This window comes from Cervus canadensis, chromosome 11 (genome assembly GCF_019320065.1).
Source record: "Cervus canadensis isolate Bull #8, Minnesota chromosome 11, ASM1932006v1, whole genome shotgun sequence".
In the NCBI taxonomy this organism is placed as follows: Eukaryota; Metazoa; Chordata; class Mammalia; order Artiodactyla; family Cervidae; genus Cervus; species Cervus canadensis.
This window is the reverse complement of record NC_057396.1, coordinates 25073055-25091584: the sequence shown is the minus strand read 5'-3', so window position 1 is coordinate 25091584 and position 18530 is coordinate 25073055. Positions and strand designations below refer to the sequence as shown.

Below are 18530 nucleotides of genomic sequence, written 5' to 3'. Positions count from 1 at the left end.
GGGTATACGTAATCTTATTTGCAAAGCAGAAAGAGAGACAGACACAGAGAACAAATGTATGGATACCAAGCAGGGAGGGGGGTTGAGACTGACATATATACTCTGTTGATGCTACGTAAAAACCAGGTAACTAACGAGAACCGCACATGGAACCGCAGCGTGCCGCCCAGCATAGCTCGGGGCTCTCGGGGACCTGAATGGGACGCAAATCCAGAGGGAGGGAACCCGTGTAAACACAGAGTGGATTCACTTTGCCATATGGCGGAAACGAACACAACATCACAAAGCAACTATAATCCAACAAAAATTCATGAAAAATCTTATGGAGAAGAAGAATGTGGGGGTGTCTTGAGGGGAGTGAAAGGTGTCTGACTCAGTGAGCAGGCCCAATCTGCCCTGGCCATGCTCATCTCCTGATGAAAGACAGGCAACAGACCTCTGATTGGAGGACAGAGAGGGTATCAGACCAAAAGTTCACATCTCCTCGCACGGCTCACAGCCCTTCTCAACAAGCCCTGCCTGCTCCTCTGAGGTCATCTCCAGCCACACACATCCTGCCTGCGAACAAACATCACGCTATTTCCCTGCTCTGCTGTGCGTATCCTTAACACACACACACACACACAGAATCTACCCTGACAAGCTCCCACTGGTCCTGACAGCATCACCTCTTCCAGGAAGCCTTCCTGAAATCAGCCTGCCCCAACCTTTTGCACAACCACTACTGTATTATAAAGGCTGACTTCCTTGTCTGTCACCCCCACCACATCAGCTCCCTAATATCCTCAGTGCCTTCTAGCACATACAAGATGCTCAATGTTTGGGACTCGATTTTTAAAAATGATTAAGTGCATCAACACAGAGAGAGGAGTTCCTACTCTGTAAAGTTGTATCTACTTTGCAAAGCTATACAGAGATCAGATTATATTTGTCACGGTGGTTATGAGATGGAAAATAGCTAAATAAAAGTCAACTATGGATATTCAGGATGATGGAAAAACAAGTATGCTATCAAAAATCAGAGGACACCAGATCCACATGGAGATTCCCATTCTTACACATGAAAGAAGACGGCCAGACAGCAAGAATGTCAGGCCCAGGCTATGCCACGCTCAAGCCTTCAAAAGAAGAGTGTTCCATGACAGAACTGAACCTATTCTGTCTATCTAAACAGTAAAATATTAAAACATGGCTAACATTAAAATAAATGAACTTGCATTCCCTGTGCCCACGTCAACTAACTGCAATGACAGGGCGGGCAGAGGGACATCTTGCGGAGGAAGACGGTAGAGGCAGAGGCATCTGTTGTGGATTATCCACAAATGGATGAATGGGAGCTATATGCCTGGAAAACCCAGCCGACTCCATGCTCCTCTCCACCACTGCTCCTCATCCCATCTCGGGGCTCATGGCCTGAGGCCCCACCCAGGACGCACGCCCAGGCCCCTGCACATGGCCCCCTGCACCAGCGTCCTATGGGGTACCCGGGTGAGAACAGGGACACACCCCCGGCACAGCCCTACTCCCAGCTCAACCATGCTCCTTCTGTTTCCTCCTGTCACAGCCCCTGGTCCTTGAGTGTCTCAAGGCACATTCCTGCTGTTTATTCCAAAAAGATCTTGCCATCTGCATGAAGGGGTGTGGGGGAGGGTGCAGGAGAGTGCCTGTAAGAATCGGTTCATGAATATTGAACATACCCCCCAAAAGCTCTGAGGTCTTCCATGCCGCAGTCCCCCTCCTGTGGCCCAGAACACAAAGGCAGGGGCCCTACGATCCACACGGGGGCTCAGGGGTGGGGAATGGGGGAGCTGAACACAACGTCCTTGCACTGATCCCATGCTGGGGAGACCCCCACCAAGCCAAACGTCAGTCTGGTTTCTTTCCCACGCCTCATTCCCACCCAGTCCGTCTCAGCTCTTTGCACTGCTCCCTGGTGATGTGGTTAGCGCTTTCCAATCACACTGACATCATCCTGTTATTTCTAAGCGCAGCTCCCTCCCTCCCCTTTGATCTGCTGATGGGCTTTTCAAGAGCTCCACAAGGCCACCTGCTGCCTGCTCATCTACCCTTCAGCCTTCCCTCTTTCACTCCCTTCCATTCTTAGTGTCTGTTCCAGGAACCTAGCGCTTTTGATCCTGTAATAGACTAGAAATGGGTTTAAGCTGAAGGCAGGAGAGGAGGGGGAAGGAGAGAGAGAGGCATTCTTGCCATCCTACTGCCCTCTCATGGAATCATGAGCAAAGTGACTGCTCACAGCGAGACAGAGTAGAACAAACCATAGGATAAGCCCTCCATCTCCGGCAGCCCGAGATGCCCAAGAGCTGGAAGAGGTAGGCAGTTCAGAGGACCCAAGGTCTACACTACTGCTGTTCAGTCACTAAGTCGTGTCTGACTCTTTGCAACCCCACGGAGCGAAGCCTGCCCGGCTCCTCTGTCCGTGGGATTCTCCAGGTAAGAATACTGCAGTGGGTTGCCATTCCCTCCTCCAGGGGATCTTCCTGACCCAGGGATCAAACCTGAGTCTCCTGCACTGCAGGCAGATTCTTTACCATCTGAGCCCTACCAATAAACTGGGACAAAAGCCATTTTAAAGGGTATGGCAATCAGAGACAGCTTTGTCTGTCCTGAAACTCCCGTTCATCCCCAACACGAACAGCCCCAGTTCCTGCCTGAGGCTAGAACACAGGACTCCAACACTCCATGTGGCAAAAAGAACGAAATCTGCTGGGATGCTAGAGACAGAGGTGGGGAGTGTATGTAACACCTCCTACTCCAGACATTTCCCCCCCATCACACTGAGTTGCCTATTTATATTAAAGAGGTTATAAAAAAATGCGCTTAAAACACCCACTCCTTCAAAGAAACACATAAAGATCAGAAAGGAAGTGTCTGAAAATCCAGGACATGTCAAAGAAGAAAATCCCTTTTTTTGTTGACATTTATAATCAATTATAAAGTAAAAATAAACTCTTCCAAGTCATAGTACATTATGATTGGTCCATATGGGGATTTTCAATTCACCAGCTGAAGCAGGGACCAAGTATCTACTCTAGTTAGGACCCGGGAAAACCCAGGAAAGAAAGAAGCACAATGAGACCTGACAGCATATCCTCCGGTCCCAGCGTGGCTCACTCACTCACTCACTCACCTATTCATCCTCTCAACAGAAAGTGAAAGTCACTCAGTTGTGTCCAAATCTTTGCAACCCCGTGGACTTAGCCACAAGGCTCCTCTGTCCATGGAATTCTCCAGGCCAGAATACTGGAGTGTGTAGCCATTTCCTTCTCCAAGGGATCTTCCTAACCCAGGGGTCAAACCCAAGTCTCCTGCACTGCAGGTGGAATCTTTACCATCTAAGCCACCAGGGAAGCCCAAGAATACTGGAGTGGGTAGCCTATCCCTCCTCCAGTGGATCTTCCCAACCCCGGGATTGAACTGGGGTCTCCTGCATTGCAGGGGATTCTTTGCCAGTTCAGCTTCCCGGGAAGCCCTTCATCCTCTCAACTGCTCAGCAAAATACACCCATGCACTTCCTAAGTTCCACAGCAAGCCAGGTGATGGACACACAGACATGAACAGGCCAGAATCTTTACTCTCAATTTGCTCAGTCTCAGGGAGACTGCCCTTTCTCCAAAAGCCAGGGAGTCCTCCTGACACCCTATTCCTACTCATGGTCATCCTTCCAGGCTCAGAACCTAAGCTACTGATTCCAACAGCATCGTAACATCTTAATGGCAGATGAGAACTAATAAAGTTATCATTTCAAAAGCACCAAAGAGGCAGAAGGCTATGGATTTAATGCCAACAGACCATGCCCCACTTGAAAGAAACAGTTTCAAAGTATACCCAAATTAGGTTGATGACACTCAGAAAAAAGTGTCACATGTGACAGAAAGTGTCAAAGTCACAATCAAAGCATACATGATTGAGCAGAGCCAAAAACGGAGACAGTTTCTGAGGCAACAGAGACAGCTCAGGGACTCCTCAGGTGGCCCAGGGGTTAAGAATCTGCCTTCCAATGCAGGGGGACATGGGTTCGAATCCTGGTTGGGGAACTAAGATCCCACATGTTGTGGGGCAACTATAAGCCTGCATGCCACAACTAGAGAAACCGCTGCACACCGCAAAGAAGACCCAGCACAGCCAGAAGTGACTTTACAAAATAAAACGAGACAGCCTAAGTATAAAACGGGACCCACCTAACGGCCAGAGTGGGATCAGCTGAAAAAGCCCACCTGTATCTCAGGATGTGAGTGTGAGCAACCTCCGGAAGACGGTGAAGGACAGTGAAGCCTGGCAAGCTGCAGTCCACGGGGGCAAAGAGTCAAACACAACTGAGACACTAAACAGTACTTCAGGGGTCAACAAGCGTCCTCAACCTCAGCCAGTCTGGGACCCTCCCCTGGCTCTCGAAGAGAGCTGAAGACCATGAAGCAAAAGTCAGAAACAAGAAGAACGTGGAAAGGGATAAGGATATAATAATAGAAGATAATAAGCAAACAGTGAAATCTGTGATACATGCATTCTTGTTTCATTGGTCAGTTTTATGAGCATTCTAATAAATGTGAGTGATCTCTTCATTTGAAAGTGTTTAAAGTCTTTAAGAGAATTTTCTACTTTACGGAAAGTTTAACTGACCTGGCAATCGATATTTCAATGTTTGGGGAAATCTGAGTTGCTGACTTCATGATGTATTGGTTGTTTGAATACTTTGGGCACCCTTAGAGAAAGCTTAATTGTCAAAAAAATTACTAAATTAGACATTAGGCCAAGAACAAACAGTAGGCAATGTGCCTTTTTCAGTAGAAAAATGCATTGGAGGTTTTAGCTATTACAATGACCTAATGAGTTTCAGGTTCTGTCTGTTCGTTTTAAAGAACATTCTCGTGGGAGTGAAGGACAGACCGGGGGAAAGAGATGAGAAGCAACACAACTGCTGGGGGCACAGTCTGGAAGCTCTTCCCATCCACATTCTGTGGTTCCCAGGCCTTGTGTCTTTGTTCAAGCTGTTCACTTGCCTAAAACATCCCTTCCACTCCCACGTCTCGAACTTAACTATTTCTCTTCAAGATCCAGGTTAAATGCCGTCTCTTCCAAGTTCTCCCTGATCTCTCAGCAGGTAGTTTCTCTCCCCTCTAAGGACTTCCCTGGTGGTCTGGTGGCTAAGACTCTGCTCTCCCAATGCAGGGGCCCCCATTCAATCTCTGGTCAGGGAACTAGATTCTGCATGCCTCAACTAAAAGATTCCATGTGCCACAACTAAGACCTGGTGCAACCAAATAAATAAATTCTGAACAGTGTAGCAGTGCTGGAGCTCTTTACACACCCTCCCCTGCTTTAAAACTTCCTAAATATTCATTTATTCAACATATACTGAAGGCTCACGAGAGGACCCAGCAACCTTCCTCTCTGACTGCACACTCCTGGAGGCCACCCTGGACCACACCTTACCAGTGTTCAGATCGCCCACAGGGTCCAGCACACGGATGCCCCACAGCCAGCACTCAACAGATGTTAAGAATCCGGATGGCGGGACTTCCCTGGCTGTCCAGTGGCTAAGACTCCGCATTCCCAATTCAGGGAGACCGGGTTTGATCCCTGGTTGGGAATTACAACCCACGTGCTGAAACTAAAGAGCCTGCATGCCACAATGAAGACTGAAGATCCTGAGTGCCACAACTAAGACCCAACACAGCAAAAAAAAAAAAAAAAAAAATTTTTAATTAAAAAAAAGAAAAAGAACCTGGATGGCATTACATTTTCATTCACACCCTCCGATGGCTCCCAACGCCTGTGTAATTCAGTCCCAAATTTTCAGCCAGCACTCAGGTCTTCCATGACCCAGCCCAACCCGCCTCCACAGCCCCACCTCCAATCCTCTCCCACACGTGCCCGAGCTCCAGGTGAAAGACTGGCCCTCGTCCTCCCCTCCTGCCTCTGCCCATTCAGTGCCCTGCAGCCGGCTCGCTCCCTCACCGCTCGCCTCTGCGCATGCAGTCATGCTACCGTTCTTCCTGGCTCACCTCAGGTGTCAGATTCTCACTGAAGCCTTCCCAAACAGACGGGACACCCCGGGATTCTGCCCGCCCCCCACCCACAGCACTGCGGTTTACTGTCTGGACAGCCTCCCTGCATTCTACTCTTGTGTTCTGATTACAGGGGTCCCTCTTTTATGAGACTATAAACTCTTCGAGGGCGGGAATCGCAGCTAACTGAGACTTGTACGGCTGAGAGTGAAGTGCCTCACATAGAAGGAGTTAATAAATGGCGGTTATTTGATAAATGAGTGAATGGATGAATTCCTTTCCCGGCTTGTACTTCCCCCAACCCCAGGAACCCCATGTGGACAGGACCGGGACAAAAGAGTTATCTTTCCAAATATGTATCCCTGAGAAGAAAGGCTCAGGAAGGAAGGGGGGAACCTGCCAGGCTGAGACAACTGTCTGCAGGTGCTTCAGGCTCTTACCTCATACTCAAAGTCACCCCCCAGCGCCCCGATGTCCAGGTGCAGGTTCCTAAGAAGCTCACTTGAGCTGCGAACACTCTGAAAATGAAAATGATGGCAAGCAAACTGGTCAGCCCCGGGTGCAGGCCCAGAAGCTCCTCACAAGTCCAAGAGCTGGGTCAGACCCAGCAGGGATACAGACTGGGCAAACAGTGAAGCTGTGGGCTGGAAAACCACTTTCACTTATTTTCAAAGTAGCACAGAGATTAAACCAGAAGGTGAAAACAGCTCAAGTACCCAACAACAGATGAACGGCTGAATGGAATGTGGTAATTTCATACAATGAAATACTATCCAGTCACACGTGCTACAAAACACCATGCTACATGAAAGAAGCCAGACACACAAGAGGACAAAGACAGTATGATTCCACGTATATAAAATACCTAGAACAGGCAAATTCACAGAGACAGAGAATAGACCAGGGACTGGGGAGAGGGGAGGATGCAGAGTTATTGTTTAATGGGTACAGAGAGTCTCTGGGATTATTAACAAGCTTTGGAGACAGATGGTGATGAAGACTGTATAACACTGTGAAGGTATTTAAGGCCACTGAATTGTACACTTAAAACTGGTTAAAATGGTAACTTTCATGGTGTATATATTTGACCACAATTTAAAAAAAATTTTTTTTTGTTTTTTTAATGGCCCAAAGGATATTCAGGCCAAGAAAAGGATTCATTCTTACCTGGTTGTCACTGTCTGCCTCATCCTCCTCGTTGGTCTCCTCTCCTAAAGCCAAGAGGCTGACAGCATTCTTGTCCTCATGGACGGAGCCCAGGAGACCTTTTGTACAAGCAGAAGGCTTGAGACCCTGTGCCGGCTCCAAAAAGAAGGAAGGTCAAGGCACTTAGTGGGAAGACCCTCAGCATGAGTTCGCCTCTCTCTGTCAAGATAGCGCCTACAGCGAGGCCACCATGTCCGAGAAGCTGACCCAGCAGCTCCAGCTCAGTGGTCCCTCCCTGTCCAACTCCTACTGCCCTGGTCACAGGGACCGGGAAATGAGCCCTGAGTCTCTCTGACCATCCTCCACGGCCCACCCACGTTCAGCATCACCCAGGTGTGACTCACCTTCTTCCACACCATATAATGTGTGTTGAGGAATCAGCCTGTGCCCTGTATTTCTCCATGGGCCACAGCTCCTAGCATGGAACACGGAGGCCCCACGGTAACTAACTATACTGTATACGAGAAAAAAAGCATTTACCAGTAAGAGTTCTCCGAGCTGACCGGACTCCACCGAGCTCCCCAGGCTGACACTCTGAGGTCCACGAAGAGCAGAGGGCGGGGCGTCCACCAGGCCCCTTAACGGGGCCAGGCCCCCGAGAGGAACATGGATGGGAGCTAACGAGGTACCCACGGCCTGGGCAACAGAAAATATCCTGTTAGAAACCCAAGCAACCACAGGGCTCTAAGAGTGTGGAGACGGATATAAAAATAAAACATCTAAATCCTGCCCACTCAAATTTAAACCACCTCCGTTCAGAGGCTGCTAATGAAACACAACATCCAGAAGTCGGTATTGTGCCAACCATGTGAGAATCATGGGCTTGTTTCCCGATTCTCGTAACTCTGCTGCTATCTCCCAACAAACGGCTCTTTCACGTCTAGAGAAGCTGCAGGGGGCCCTGCTCTCCCTTCTGAAGCCACAGAGGAAGCTGGGGAGGGGGTGAGGAGCAGAGACAAAAGCCTCATCTCCCAGCATGAGAAGACTCAATACATAAAGCTGAAAACTGATGAATCAAGAAAAAGCAGCCTAAGCATGTTATTTACAATATGGAAGCAGACCCCAGAATAAAGGCATTGCCGGGGTGGAGGTAGGAAGGGTACCCACACTGGAGAACTGCTATATTTTGTTCTGCACCTTTTGGCTTGTCTTGGCATTGTCTAATATGGGCATGTATTACTTTGATTAAAATAAATATTCATTCTGAAAAACTCCCATGAGGGTAATTCCCTGGCGGTCCAGTGGTTAGGGCCCCATGCTTCTACTGCGGGTGGCATGGGTTCAATTCCTGCTTGGGAAACTAAGGTCCCACATGCCACACTGCATGGCCAAAAAAAAGTAAAAGAAAAAAAGACATGTGAGTAACAGAAGAACTCTCTTTCTGCTCTCCACTGAGGAGCAAAGGGGCTGTAGAGAGCTCAGCCAGAGGACTACAGCGGCCGCTCCTCTTTCGTGTTCTCAGGATGGCGGGCTTCATGCCAGTGAGGACTGGGGAGAGACACCAGAGAGATGGCAGAATTTGTGAGACTTGGGCCACTCACAGAATCTTGGATTCTCAGTTTACTCATCTACAAGTCAGAGATGATATGTGCAAGCTACTTAAGGTCTGCTGAGAAGTTCAAATGAGATACTGAATGTAAGAAGCATGCGTGCATGGCCCAGACAACCCCAGTGCATGTGTGTGTGGTCCGGGCTACTCCAGGCATGTGTGCGTGGCCCGGGTTATCCCAGCGCATGTGTGCGTGGCCCGGGTTATCCCAGGGCACGTGTGCGTGGTCCGGGTTATCCCAGGGCACGTGTGCGTGGCGCGGGCTATCCCAGGGCACGTGTGTGCGTGGCGCGGGCTATCCCAGGGCACGTGTGTGCGTGGCGCGGGCTATCCCAGGGCACGTGTGTGCGTGGCGCGGGCTATCCCAGGGCACGTGTGTGCGTGGCGCGGGCTATCCCAGGGCACGTGTGTGCGTGGCGCGGGCTACCCCAGGGCATGTGTGCGTGGCGCGGGCTATCCCAGCGCATGTGTGCGTGGCGCGGGCTATCCCAGGGCATGTGTGTGTGGTCCAGGTTACCCTAGTGCATCTATGTGACCTGGGCTACCCCAGTGCTATGGAATTGCTATCATGACAGATTTGTATTACAATGGTCTGGGCTCAGAAACTGAGGCAGGTGACAGTTTACAATGAGCTCCTCAAAATCCATTTCTCAAAGTTAAAATGTGTATAAAACAAAAATTCCATTCCTAATCCCACAGTGACTGAAAAGAGAAAGGGGAACCCGAGGGGGTCAAGATGAGAGGTTCAGGTGGCCCGTCTTCTTACCTGCGGCCGGGCCTGAGGCCAGACCATTGGGTGGGTTCCAAACACAACCTGTTTCTGCCCAAGAAGGGCGTTAGACTCTCAGCTGAAAGGTGACATGAGACCACCCACTGCCCACCACCCCCTCAACCCCAAGCCTTTGTATTGGGTTAGCTAAAAGTTCGTTTGGGTTTTTCTGTATCATCTTATGGAAAAAAGCCCAAACAAACTTTTTGGCCAACCCAAAGAGACTCCCAGTCATCTAGCCTGTTGCAGGGTATCTTCTCGAGGCAGAAAAGGAGCTAAAAATAATAAAACTGGCCAACATTGCCTGAGTCCTGGGCCCCTAGGTAAAAGCACCTGTCTCATTCTGCTCTCAGAACCATCTGAGGCCCCAGTCCCCACAAAAGCAAATGGAGATTGGTGAGGTCAAGACCTCTGCCTGCCCCAAATCGCGAGGCCAGCAACCACAGGAGTAGATATGAGAAGCAGGGCAGTGTCTAAGCCGCTATCTCACACTGGCTGTGGCGAAAAAGGAGCCCGGGAGAGCTGCTCTGCGGTATACTCTGAGCAAACCTGGCCGGCTCCTCCCAGCCGCCCAGCCCACCCAGCAGATCAGTGAGCAAAATTCTTCCCACACTGTATTGATGGAAAATTACAGATTCCTGACATGGCTAATTTGCTAACGTGCTGGGGGCCTGAGGGAGGGAGATGGGCCCGCTGAGGGCTTTGTTCTCCCAGGCCTTGACCACATCAGCAGTTAGTAGAGAAATTATACATTCCTGGCCCCTAGCTGATCAGTTTCTATAGATGGCCATTAACTCTGGCTAAGAGCTGTGCCTGGCATTGTCCTTCAGAGCGGATAAACTTGCCGCCATTGGGCTAATTAAAACTTTGCAGGATAATCTGCAGCTTATCTGATGTTTATAGTGCTACAGGGGTTATTAGAGCTAACGGAGGACCCAGGCATGCCAGCAATTAGGAACTGAGGTAACAACTGGGTAAAGCCACAGCTGGGCAATAGCAAAAGCAGCCAGGGAATGCAGATAAACCCCATGGTCTGTGATCCTATTTGACTTCTGAATGAAGAAGGTGACAATTCTTTAAAGGGACAAAGGGCCCCGAATGACAGGGCAAGCCCACTCTTTGGCAGATCCCACTAGGGGAGGACGTGGTCTGTGCAAGCCTGACACAGGCTATTCACATGGTTCTGGAAACCCTGGGAAGGAAGGAGCAGAAGCAGCCACGGAGCAGAAGAGAGTCCGGGCTTCAGCCTCTCCTCTCAGGTGGCGCTAGCGGTAAAGAACCTGCCTGTCAGTGCAGATGTGAGAAGCTCAAGTTCGATCCCTGGGTCAGGAGTAGGGAATGGCAACCCACTCCAGTATTCTTGCCAGGAAAATTCCACAGACAGAGGAGTCTGGCGGGCTACAGCCCATGCGATCGCCAAGAGCCGGGACACAAGGGAGCAACTGGGCACGTCATACCGCAGGACAGTACTAACTCTCTGTGCTGAGTCTCTTCAGTTGTGTCTGAGTCTCTGTGACCCTCGGCATGGCAACTCACTAATTCTGAGTGATTCCGAGAAGGGACTAAGTTCAGAGGCTGGGGGCGGGGTATCTTTTTGGGAGGACCTCTCTACACTATCAGCTCATGCGGAAGGCGTCCAAAGCCTGGAACAGTACCTACGTCGTGCAGGAATGCCATGATCTGTGCCACCTTACTCACCCTCAAAACGGATCATCTTCAGAGCACGTAAAGCACCCGTGAAGTATGGTCAGATCAAGGGAAGGGAAGTCCAGACATCCTCTGCCCCCATCTTGTAGGTGATGAGGTAGAAGAAATAGGAAATGCATGTCATCCCACAGGATGGCCATCCCGGGTGGCTAAGGGCTCCCTGGTCACTGAGGGAGGACAGACAACAGGAAAGCTGACCTGATGGCTGGGTTCAGACTGTCAGCACAACCTGCTCCCTGCCTGCCAAGTTCACTGGGCCTGAAGGTCGTGATGCCCTCTGAGACGCCTACCTGGTCGAGAAGCTGCATCTTGCCTGGCTCTGCTGCAAGCCCTCTGCTGGAACTCAGCTCGACCAGCCCCTGCCTGAGGGGGCTGCTGCCGGGCCGGAGACGAGAGGCCTCCTGCGCGGCTGGGGCAACGTCCACTTCTGGAGGACGCTCCCGTGGCTCCGGCCCCCAAGGCAGAAGCCCGGAGTCCGTGGCAATGATGGCCTCGTGCTCAGCCTCGCTAGACAGCCTGGAAGACTCGGCAGCCAGGCAGCAGATCATGCTGGCCAGGTCTTGGCCTGGCATCTCCTGCGCGCTCTCGGGCAGCCCCAGGCCCTCCAGCCGCCGGGAGATCTTGACCATCTGCAGGATGTGCTGGTAGAACCTCTGGTCCTCAGAGTAGTCTTCGCTCTCTGACTGCTCCTCAGCGGAGCTCTGCATGGGAAGCAGCTGGGGCGCCAAGAAGGCGCTGGGGTGCTGCTCTATGGGCCCGGGGCCTGACTCACCCATGCCCCACTCAGACCCCCGCGGGCTCTGCAGATCCCACGGGAAGTTGGTCACCTCCCCCAGGACCTCCAAGCCAAGGCGAGAGGCCAGGCTGCTGCTGCTTTCCAAGTCGGGCTCACACCCGCTCGGCCTCCTGTCCTCTTGGGGGGGCTCTGGAGAGCCTGGGGATGGGTTCTCCTCAATGGCAGGAGGCCCCCCGGGAGCACTCCCTGCAGGGGCGCTCTGGACCAGTTCTGAGGCTAGGGTATCAGCGGGTGTTAGCAACAGCCCCTGGGGTGGACCTCCAGCTGAGGCCCCTGGAGTCTCAGGGTCATCAGGCTCGGTTTCCTTGCTGCCCCTGGAGGCATCCCTGTGGACAAGCTTGGAAACCTGCCCCATCCACAGTCCTGGGGGCTCTCTTCTCCTCCTGCCTCTGCCCACGCTCCCCGCTTCCCCAGAAACACTCTGCCAGCTCTGGTCTTCAGCTGGGTTGCTGTCTAACAACAACAACTTGCTCTTCCCGGTGAGCAGCATGGGGTCAGAAGAACAAGGGGACAGTGAGGGGGCCTCCTCGGGGGATGGTGAGGGAACGGGGCTCTGGCCCTTGTCCCCCTCAGGGCCAGTGGAGCTCCGTTCGGCCACGTCATGCCTGTGCTCCTCCCTTCTCAGCTGCGGGCCCTTGAGGGTCTCCGAAAGCTTCGCATGGACAGAGGCCTGTGTCTTGCTCTCTAACGCATCCTGCCTGTTCTGGAAGGGCCCGGTGTCGTCAGGGCCCAGAGCGCCAGGTTTCAGCTGTCTGCTCCTCATCTCCAGCTCTTCTATTTCAGGGTCTGAAAACCCCAGGTAGATGTTCTCTGTCAGCGGCTGGGGTTTCTCCAGACCCTGCTGGTCACCTAATTCTGTCCTGCAGTGGGCTGGGGCCCTGCCTAAGATTTTCTCCACGTCGGCAAAGATCTGGTGGGTTCGGGAAGCTTGGCCTTTGAAGAGCGGCTGCAGCTTGCTGGGCAGAGAGCCCGTGAGAGGCCTGGGGGTGTCAGCCAGCACACACGGGCTCTTCCTTTTCTTAAAGGAGCCCTCAGTTCTAGCCTGCATCTCTCGGTCTAGGTCCAGATCAGCCAGCCCAGGCGCTGGGAGAGGGGACGGGCCACGGAGAAAGGAGGAAGAAAGCAGAAGGCCCTGCTCAGGCTGTGTTTCCTAGACGGGTACATAAATAGGCAGAGAAAACGAAGACAAAGCGCTGCTGACTTCTACTGGCTACCGGAGCTACTGGCAAACCCTTAGCAGAAACCCACCCTCCATTCAAAGTGAAAACAGAAACCAAAGAGGGAAGAAAAGCTAAAAACTCCCTTGGGCTTTGTTGTTTTCTAGGCTCTACTTTCCTCACCTACAAAGAGACTTGACTAGATCCATGGGCTCAGGACCCTTGCTCCCCATGGCACCTTGGGGCCACCATAGTGGGTATGTCGTGGGGAAGGAGCATCGCCCAGACCCCCACTCCCAGGTTCAACCAGAGCAGCTCCACTTCTTTTTGGACACTGGTCTTCCACAGAGGAACTGATGTGAAGACGGCGTCACTACTAACAAAAAGTCTGAAAATCTCCAACTAGGTTATCCTGGAGATACCATCAAGCTCTCAAGTCTGTGACTGGTTAATTTCATAAAAATCCACCATTCTTATCAAGGACTATCAGAAATAATCTAAGAAGGGAGGAAGAGGGGAAACATGAGCTGAGCCTTGAACACTCAGACTAAGTCTTCTACCAAATGAGCTGGTGCTGCTCAAGAGAGGTCCACACAGCCAGGGAATCTTGGGGTTACCAAAAAAAAAGTTCCTAGGGACTTCCCTGATGGTCCAGTGGTTAAGAAGCCGCCTGCCAATGTAGGGGACGTGGGTTCAATCCCTGGTCCAGGAAGATCCCACATGGCGCAGAGCAACTAAGCCCGGGCGTCACCAACTACTGAGCCTGCACGCCACAACAAGAGGCCACCACAGCGAGAAGCTTATACACTGTGACGAAGAGTAGCCCCCGAGAACGCCCACATGCAGCAACGAAGACCTAGTGCAGCCATGAAGAAAGAAAGAAAGAAAAATTCCTAAAAGATCACCCAGCTCTCCTCCAGGGAGCCCAAACTAGCTGAGCCCAGATCACCCACCTGGTCAGGTCTGCCCCCAAACAAACTCAGCTTTCAGGCACCTGTCCTGAGCCCTAAGATCCAGACTGACAGCCCAGGCCTGTCCACTTTCCCTAAGATCCTGAACCACAGGAGGAATCCTTTGTAACAGGGAGCTCCAGGAACTCAGTCAAATACCCAGAACAGATCTATTACCCAACTCTCCAACACAGAATCCTCACTTCATTCCCTCTCTCACCTGCAGTCATGTCAGAGACTACCCAGATGCCGACTGTCATCTAAAATAGGCCCCGGCAGGAATTCCCCAGTGGTCCAGTGGTTAAGACTCCACACTTTCAGTGCAAGGGCAGTGGGTTCCATTCCTGGTCAGAGGAACTAAGATCCCACATGCCTCGTGACCAAAAAAAGAAACTAAAATAGTCTGGGATTAGTGAAAAGTCCATTATCCATCTTCTACCTTGCATGCCATTAGAAAATTCAACCTCTTTGGAAATGACTTTTCCTCTTTTCTCCACCAGAAGAAATGGGTTTGTTATCTTATTTCTTAGAACCATGACTAGTAATATGGGGTGAGGGTGGGGACACGGGGGAGGCCTATCAGTAGAGCTTGAAAATGATAAAAAGGATAAATTTATCAGCAACCATCCAACATCAGAGCTGACACCTTGGGAAGGAAGGCAAATGGAGGAATTTTTGCTGAGAAGTAACCATCAGGCACCGGTGGGAAATAAAGACCATAAATAAGAGAGCAAATCAACTCGACCATTCAGAGGATTGAGAAGGTATTCCCAGGGCTTCCCACCAGGCTGAAATGGGTTCCCAAGTGCCTCCCTCTCCTCAACGTGGCCCATCGGCCTCTCACCTGGAGGAGGGACACAAAACAACAATGGGAAAGAGCACTTTCAACTCTCGAGTGAAAAAGCTGCTTGGGGAGCAAGGTGAGGGCACTGCACTCAAACGTCGGTTTCCGCCACAAACCAAGGACACCGGCAGCAAAGACCACCCATGGGAGCAGATAAAAAACCCTCAAACTTCTCTTTTTGGGTCTTGAAGGCACTGGTGTTCTGACAACCGAATTATGGCCCATCAGACATCCAGGAACTCGCACCACTGAGACACACGATGAATCCACTCCGGGCAGGCTTGGCTTGGAAAGGAAAGGGGAGGCACATGCTCCTCTAGGCTCTCTGGCCTCCGCCGACTCTCCATAGAGGCAGACGGCATCAGTTCTCGGACCACTGCAAAACCCTGTCCCCAGTCGGGCACTTGCTCACTAACCTTATTATGTTATATATGCCTCCAAACAGGGAGGAGGGCAGAAATTGCTTAGCGATAGTAAGCACTAGTTCTAGAAGCTAAAAGGAAAATCTGCCAGAAAACAGGTACAATTCAGATGATGTACTATCACAAAATTACTATATTATTCTTGTTGGTCTTAATCTCCCAGCTGTAAACAGCCAGACGTTCCCAATACCCCCTCCTCAAGTTTCAGGCCTGGTCTCCCTGGGAGCTGGCACCCACTAACTCACCAGGGGACTCTTGGAGGTCTCCTTATCCTTCTTGTCTTTCTTTTCCTTTTTCTTTTTCTTTTCTTTCTTCCTAGTGGCCCCAGGAGTTGACAGCTTGCCTCGCTCTTGGATCACCAAGTTCCGATAGTGTTCATCACAGGGGTGGTCCCACGTGGACTGGCCGTTGGAAAAGTTGAAATAGTAAATGTCACCTGTGATGTCCTGGCTGGGGGATGAGCAGAGGTTACACGTTAGTTCCTGCTCAGGTCCAAAGCTATGTAGGAAAAAAGAAAAATGGCAAGGAAGCAGAGAAGAGGAAAGAATTGTGGGGATAGGGAAAGAGGGAGAGAGTAGGAGGAAGAGAAGAAAGAGCTAACACAAAATTGGCTAGATTTGGCTAAGAATAAGGAGTTAGGTTAGACAGAGACAAACAATTAGGATATTAAGGATTTCTCATATCGAGATGTTTAATCATTTGGGTTCCTGAGAATTCATGCTAAACTAGAGTAGGAATAAACTTAGTTTTAGATGGATAAATACAAACGCTATGATGTCTTAGAGGTAAATTCTAGGATACACCTTGCTTAGTATTTTCATAAATGATCTAAAGAAAAAAGATATGTTGTGAAAGCTCTGATTTTGCAAAAGACTCTAAACATATAAGAGGCAACAATCCAAGTTAGTGGGGTCAATCAACAATAAAAGAAAATAATGTAGAAAGTGGGCCTCAAGAATCTGTTTCATTATGGCTGAAATAAGTCTAAAATAAGTCACTCACCCCATCCACCATTATCTGTAATCCATTAGGACAGCTAATAGGAAAAAACCTATCACAATAGCAATGTGAAAGATAAAATACCCAGGAATAAACACAGTGTGTGCCAGACCTTCATAAAGTTTTACTGAAAATTCAAGGGGGAAAAAAACAATTGGTGAGACACCCTGTGTTCCTGAATAGGATTCAAGTCTGTAAACATGACAATAATCCTCAAATTAATATATAAATCCAATACAATCCTAATCAGGCTCCTTATGAAACTCTACCTTGTCTTGGCCAAGAAGCACATGAGAAGATGCTCAACATCACTCAACATTAGGGAAATGAAAATTAAAACCACCATGAAATGCCACTTCACACCCATTAACACAACTATTATCAAAAGAGCAGAAATTAACAAGTGCTGGCCAGGATGTAGAGAAACCGGAACTCTGGTACGCTACTGGTGGGAACATAAAATGGTATAGCCAAAGCGAACAACAGCGTGACAGTTCCAACAGTGTAACAGAAAAGTTAGAATTACCGAATTTCCCTGGTGGTCCAGTGATTAAGAATCTGCCTGCCAGTGCAGGGGACACGGGTTCAATCCCTGGTCCAGGAAGATCTCGCATGCCACAGAACCAAGCCCGTGTGCCACACCTACTGAAGCCCCCGCACCCTAAAGCCCGTGCCCCGCAACAAGAGAAGCCACCACAATGCGAAGCCTGCGCACCCCAACTAGAGTAGCCCCTGCTCTCCGCAACCGAAGAATGCCTGCGCACAGCAACGGAGACCCAGCACAGTCAAAAATAAAAATAAATTTCAAGTTTTAAAGATATAGCACTATATTAAAAATCTGAATTACCATATATAAACCAGCAATTCTACCTCTGGGTATACACCCAAAAAACATTGAAAGCAGGAATTCAAACAGGTTATTTGTACACCAATGTTCACAGCAGCACTATTCACATAGCCAACAGAAAGAGAAATTCTCAGAGGTCAGAAACAGAAAGAAAGCATGAAATCTGAGTAATAAGTGCATGAACTGACAGGTCAAGGTCGGGATCTGACCTCGATACAGGCCCACGGAACTTGAGTTTAAGTGCCAACCTAGAACAAAATGTGGTCTTAGGGCATCATAAGTTTGGAAACTAAAACTGAGACCCTAGATATATCTGGGGTTCTTCAGGCTGTTCTCTCCAGAATAAAAGGACCTAGTGGGCCACAGAAGTAACAAGGAAGCACATCACCCACTCCAGGTTCTAGGTGGGGAAAATAAAATTTAATGAAAAACTGAAACCCCAACACATATGTAGACAGAGTCCAAAACGTGGTAAGAAAATGCCAGATCCGGGAAATTAACGTAAAAATTGAATCCTAAAGCACTAAAAAAATCCTTGACAGAAACCACTGTAAGGCTACTCAGCAACCCAGGAATGAGACACTCACAGAAAATAACCTCTGCAGAAAATTAATTCACAAAATGCACAATAGATAATTACAAACCATGTGAGGAACACTTAACCATGAGGGAAAATCAGTAACACAATGAAAAGAAGAACTGAGAGTAGAACAACCAAAAGAAGACTAAAAATAACAATATTTTAAATTATTGGAGGGATAAAGGAAGAGAATCCATAATGAAAGAACAGAACTCTTTAAAAATAAATAAATAAATAGACCTATGCATATTGAAAAGAACATAAGGGGACTTCCCTGGTGATCCAGTGGTTAAGACTCCATGCTCCTAATGCAGGGGGCCTGGGCTCAATCCCTGGCCAGGGAACTAAGATCCCACATGCCACAACTAAGCCCACACACCACAACCAGAGAAGCTAGCATGCCACAACAAAGACCCACTGCAGCCGAAATGAAAAATAAAATTAAAAAAAGAAAAGAACATAAGAGAACTTGTAGGAATTAGTAGTCATTAAATTCAAAACAAATCAAAAAAAAAGAACACATTGATTAAGCAGCAGATTTGACACAGAAGAAACAAACAGTGGATTGGGAAATATATATGCTAAAGAAAATTATAAAGTCATTTTTAAAATATGAAATGGCAGTTAAAAGACATGGTGGATAAAAATAATAAGGTCTAATATATTTATAGTAGGAGT

General features: G+C 49.5%; 2 protein-coding genes across 2 annotated transcripts in view; both read right to left on the bottom strand.

Moving 5' to 3' along the window:
• The window catches only part of CEP164 (centrosomal protein 164), a 74063-nt gene that overhangs the window by 34061 nt on the left and 21472 nt on the right, over positions 1–18530 (bottom strand). Inside the window, exons 4-7 of the mRNA XM_043480783.1 lie at positions 15672–15876; positions 7713–7868; positions 7194–7328; positions 6467–6544 (exon numbers count right to left, since the gene is read on the bottom strand). Coding sequence (XP_043336718.1) covers positions 6467–6544; positions 7194–7328; positions 7713–7868; positions 15672–15876 — 574 coding nt within the window. The remainder of the gene's footprint in view (positions 1–6466; positions 6545–7193; positions 7329–7712; positions 7869–15671; positions 15877–18530) is intronic.
• On the bottom strand, positions 7881–15661 carry LOC122449407 (B-cell CLL/lymphoma 9-like protein). The gene is made up of 2 exons (XM_043480912.1): positions 15005–15661; positions 7881–13203 (listed from the first exon to the last, which is right to left on the bottom strand). The coding sequence occupies exons 1-2, from the start codon at positions 15227–15229 to the stop codon at positions 11422–11424; spliced, it is 2007 nt and encodes a 668-aa protein (XP_043336847.1). The 5' UTR covers positions 15230–15661; the 3' UTR covers positions 7881–11421.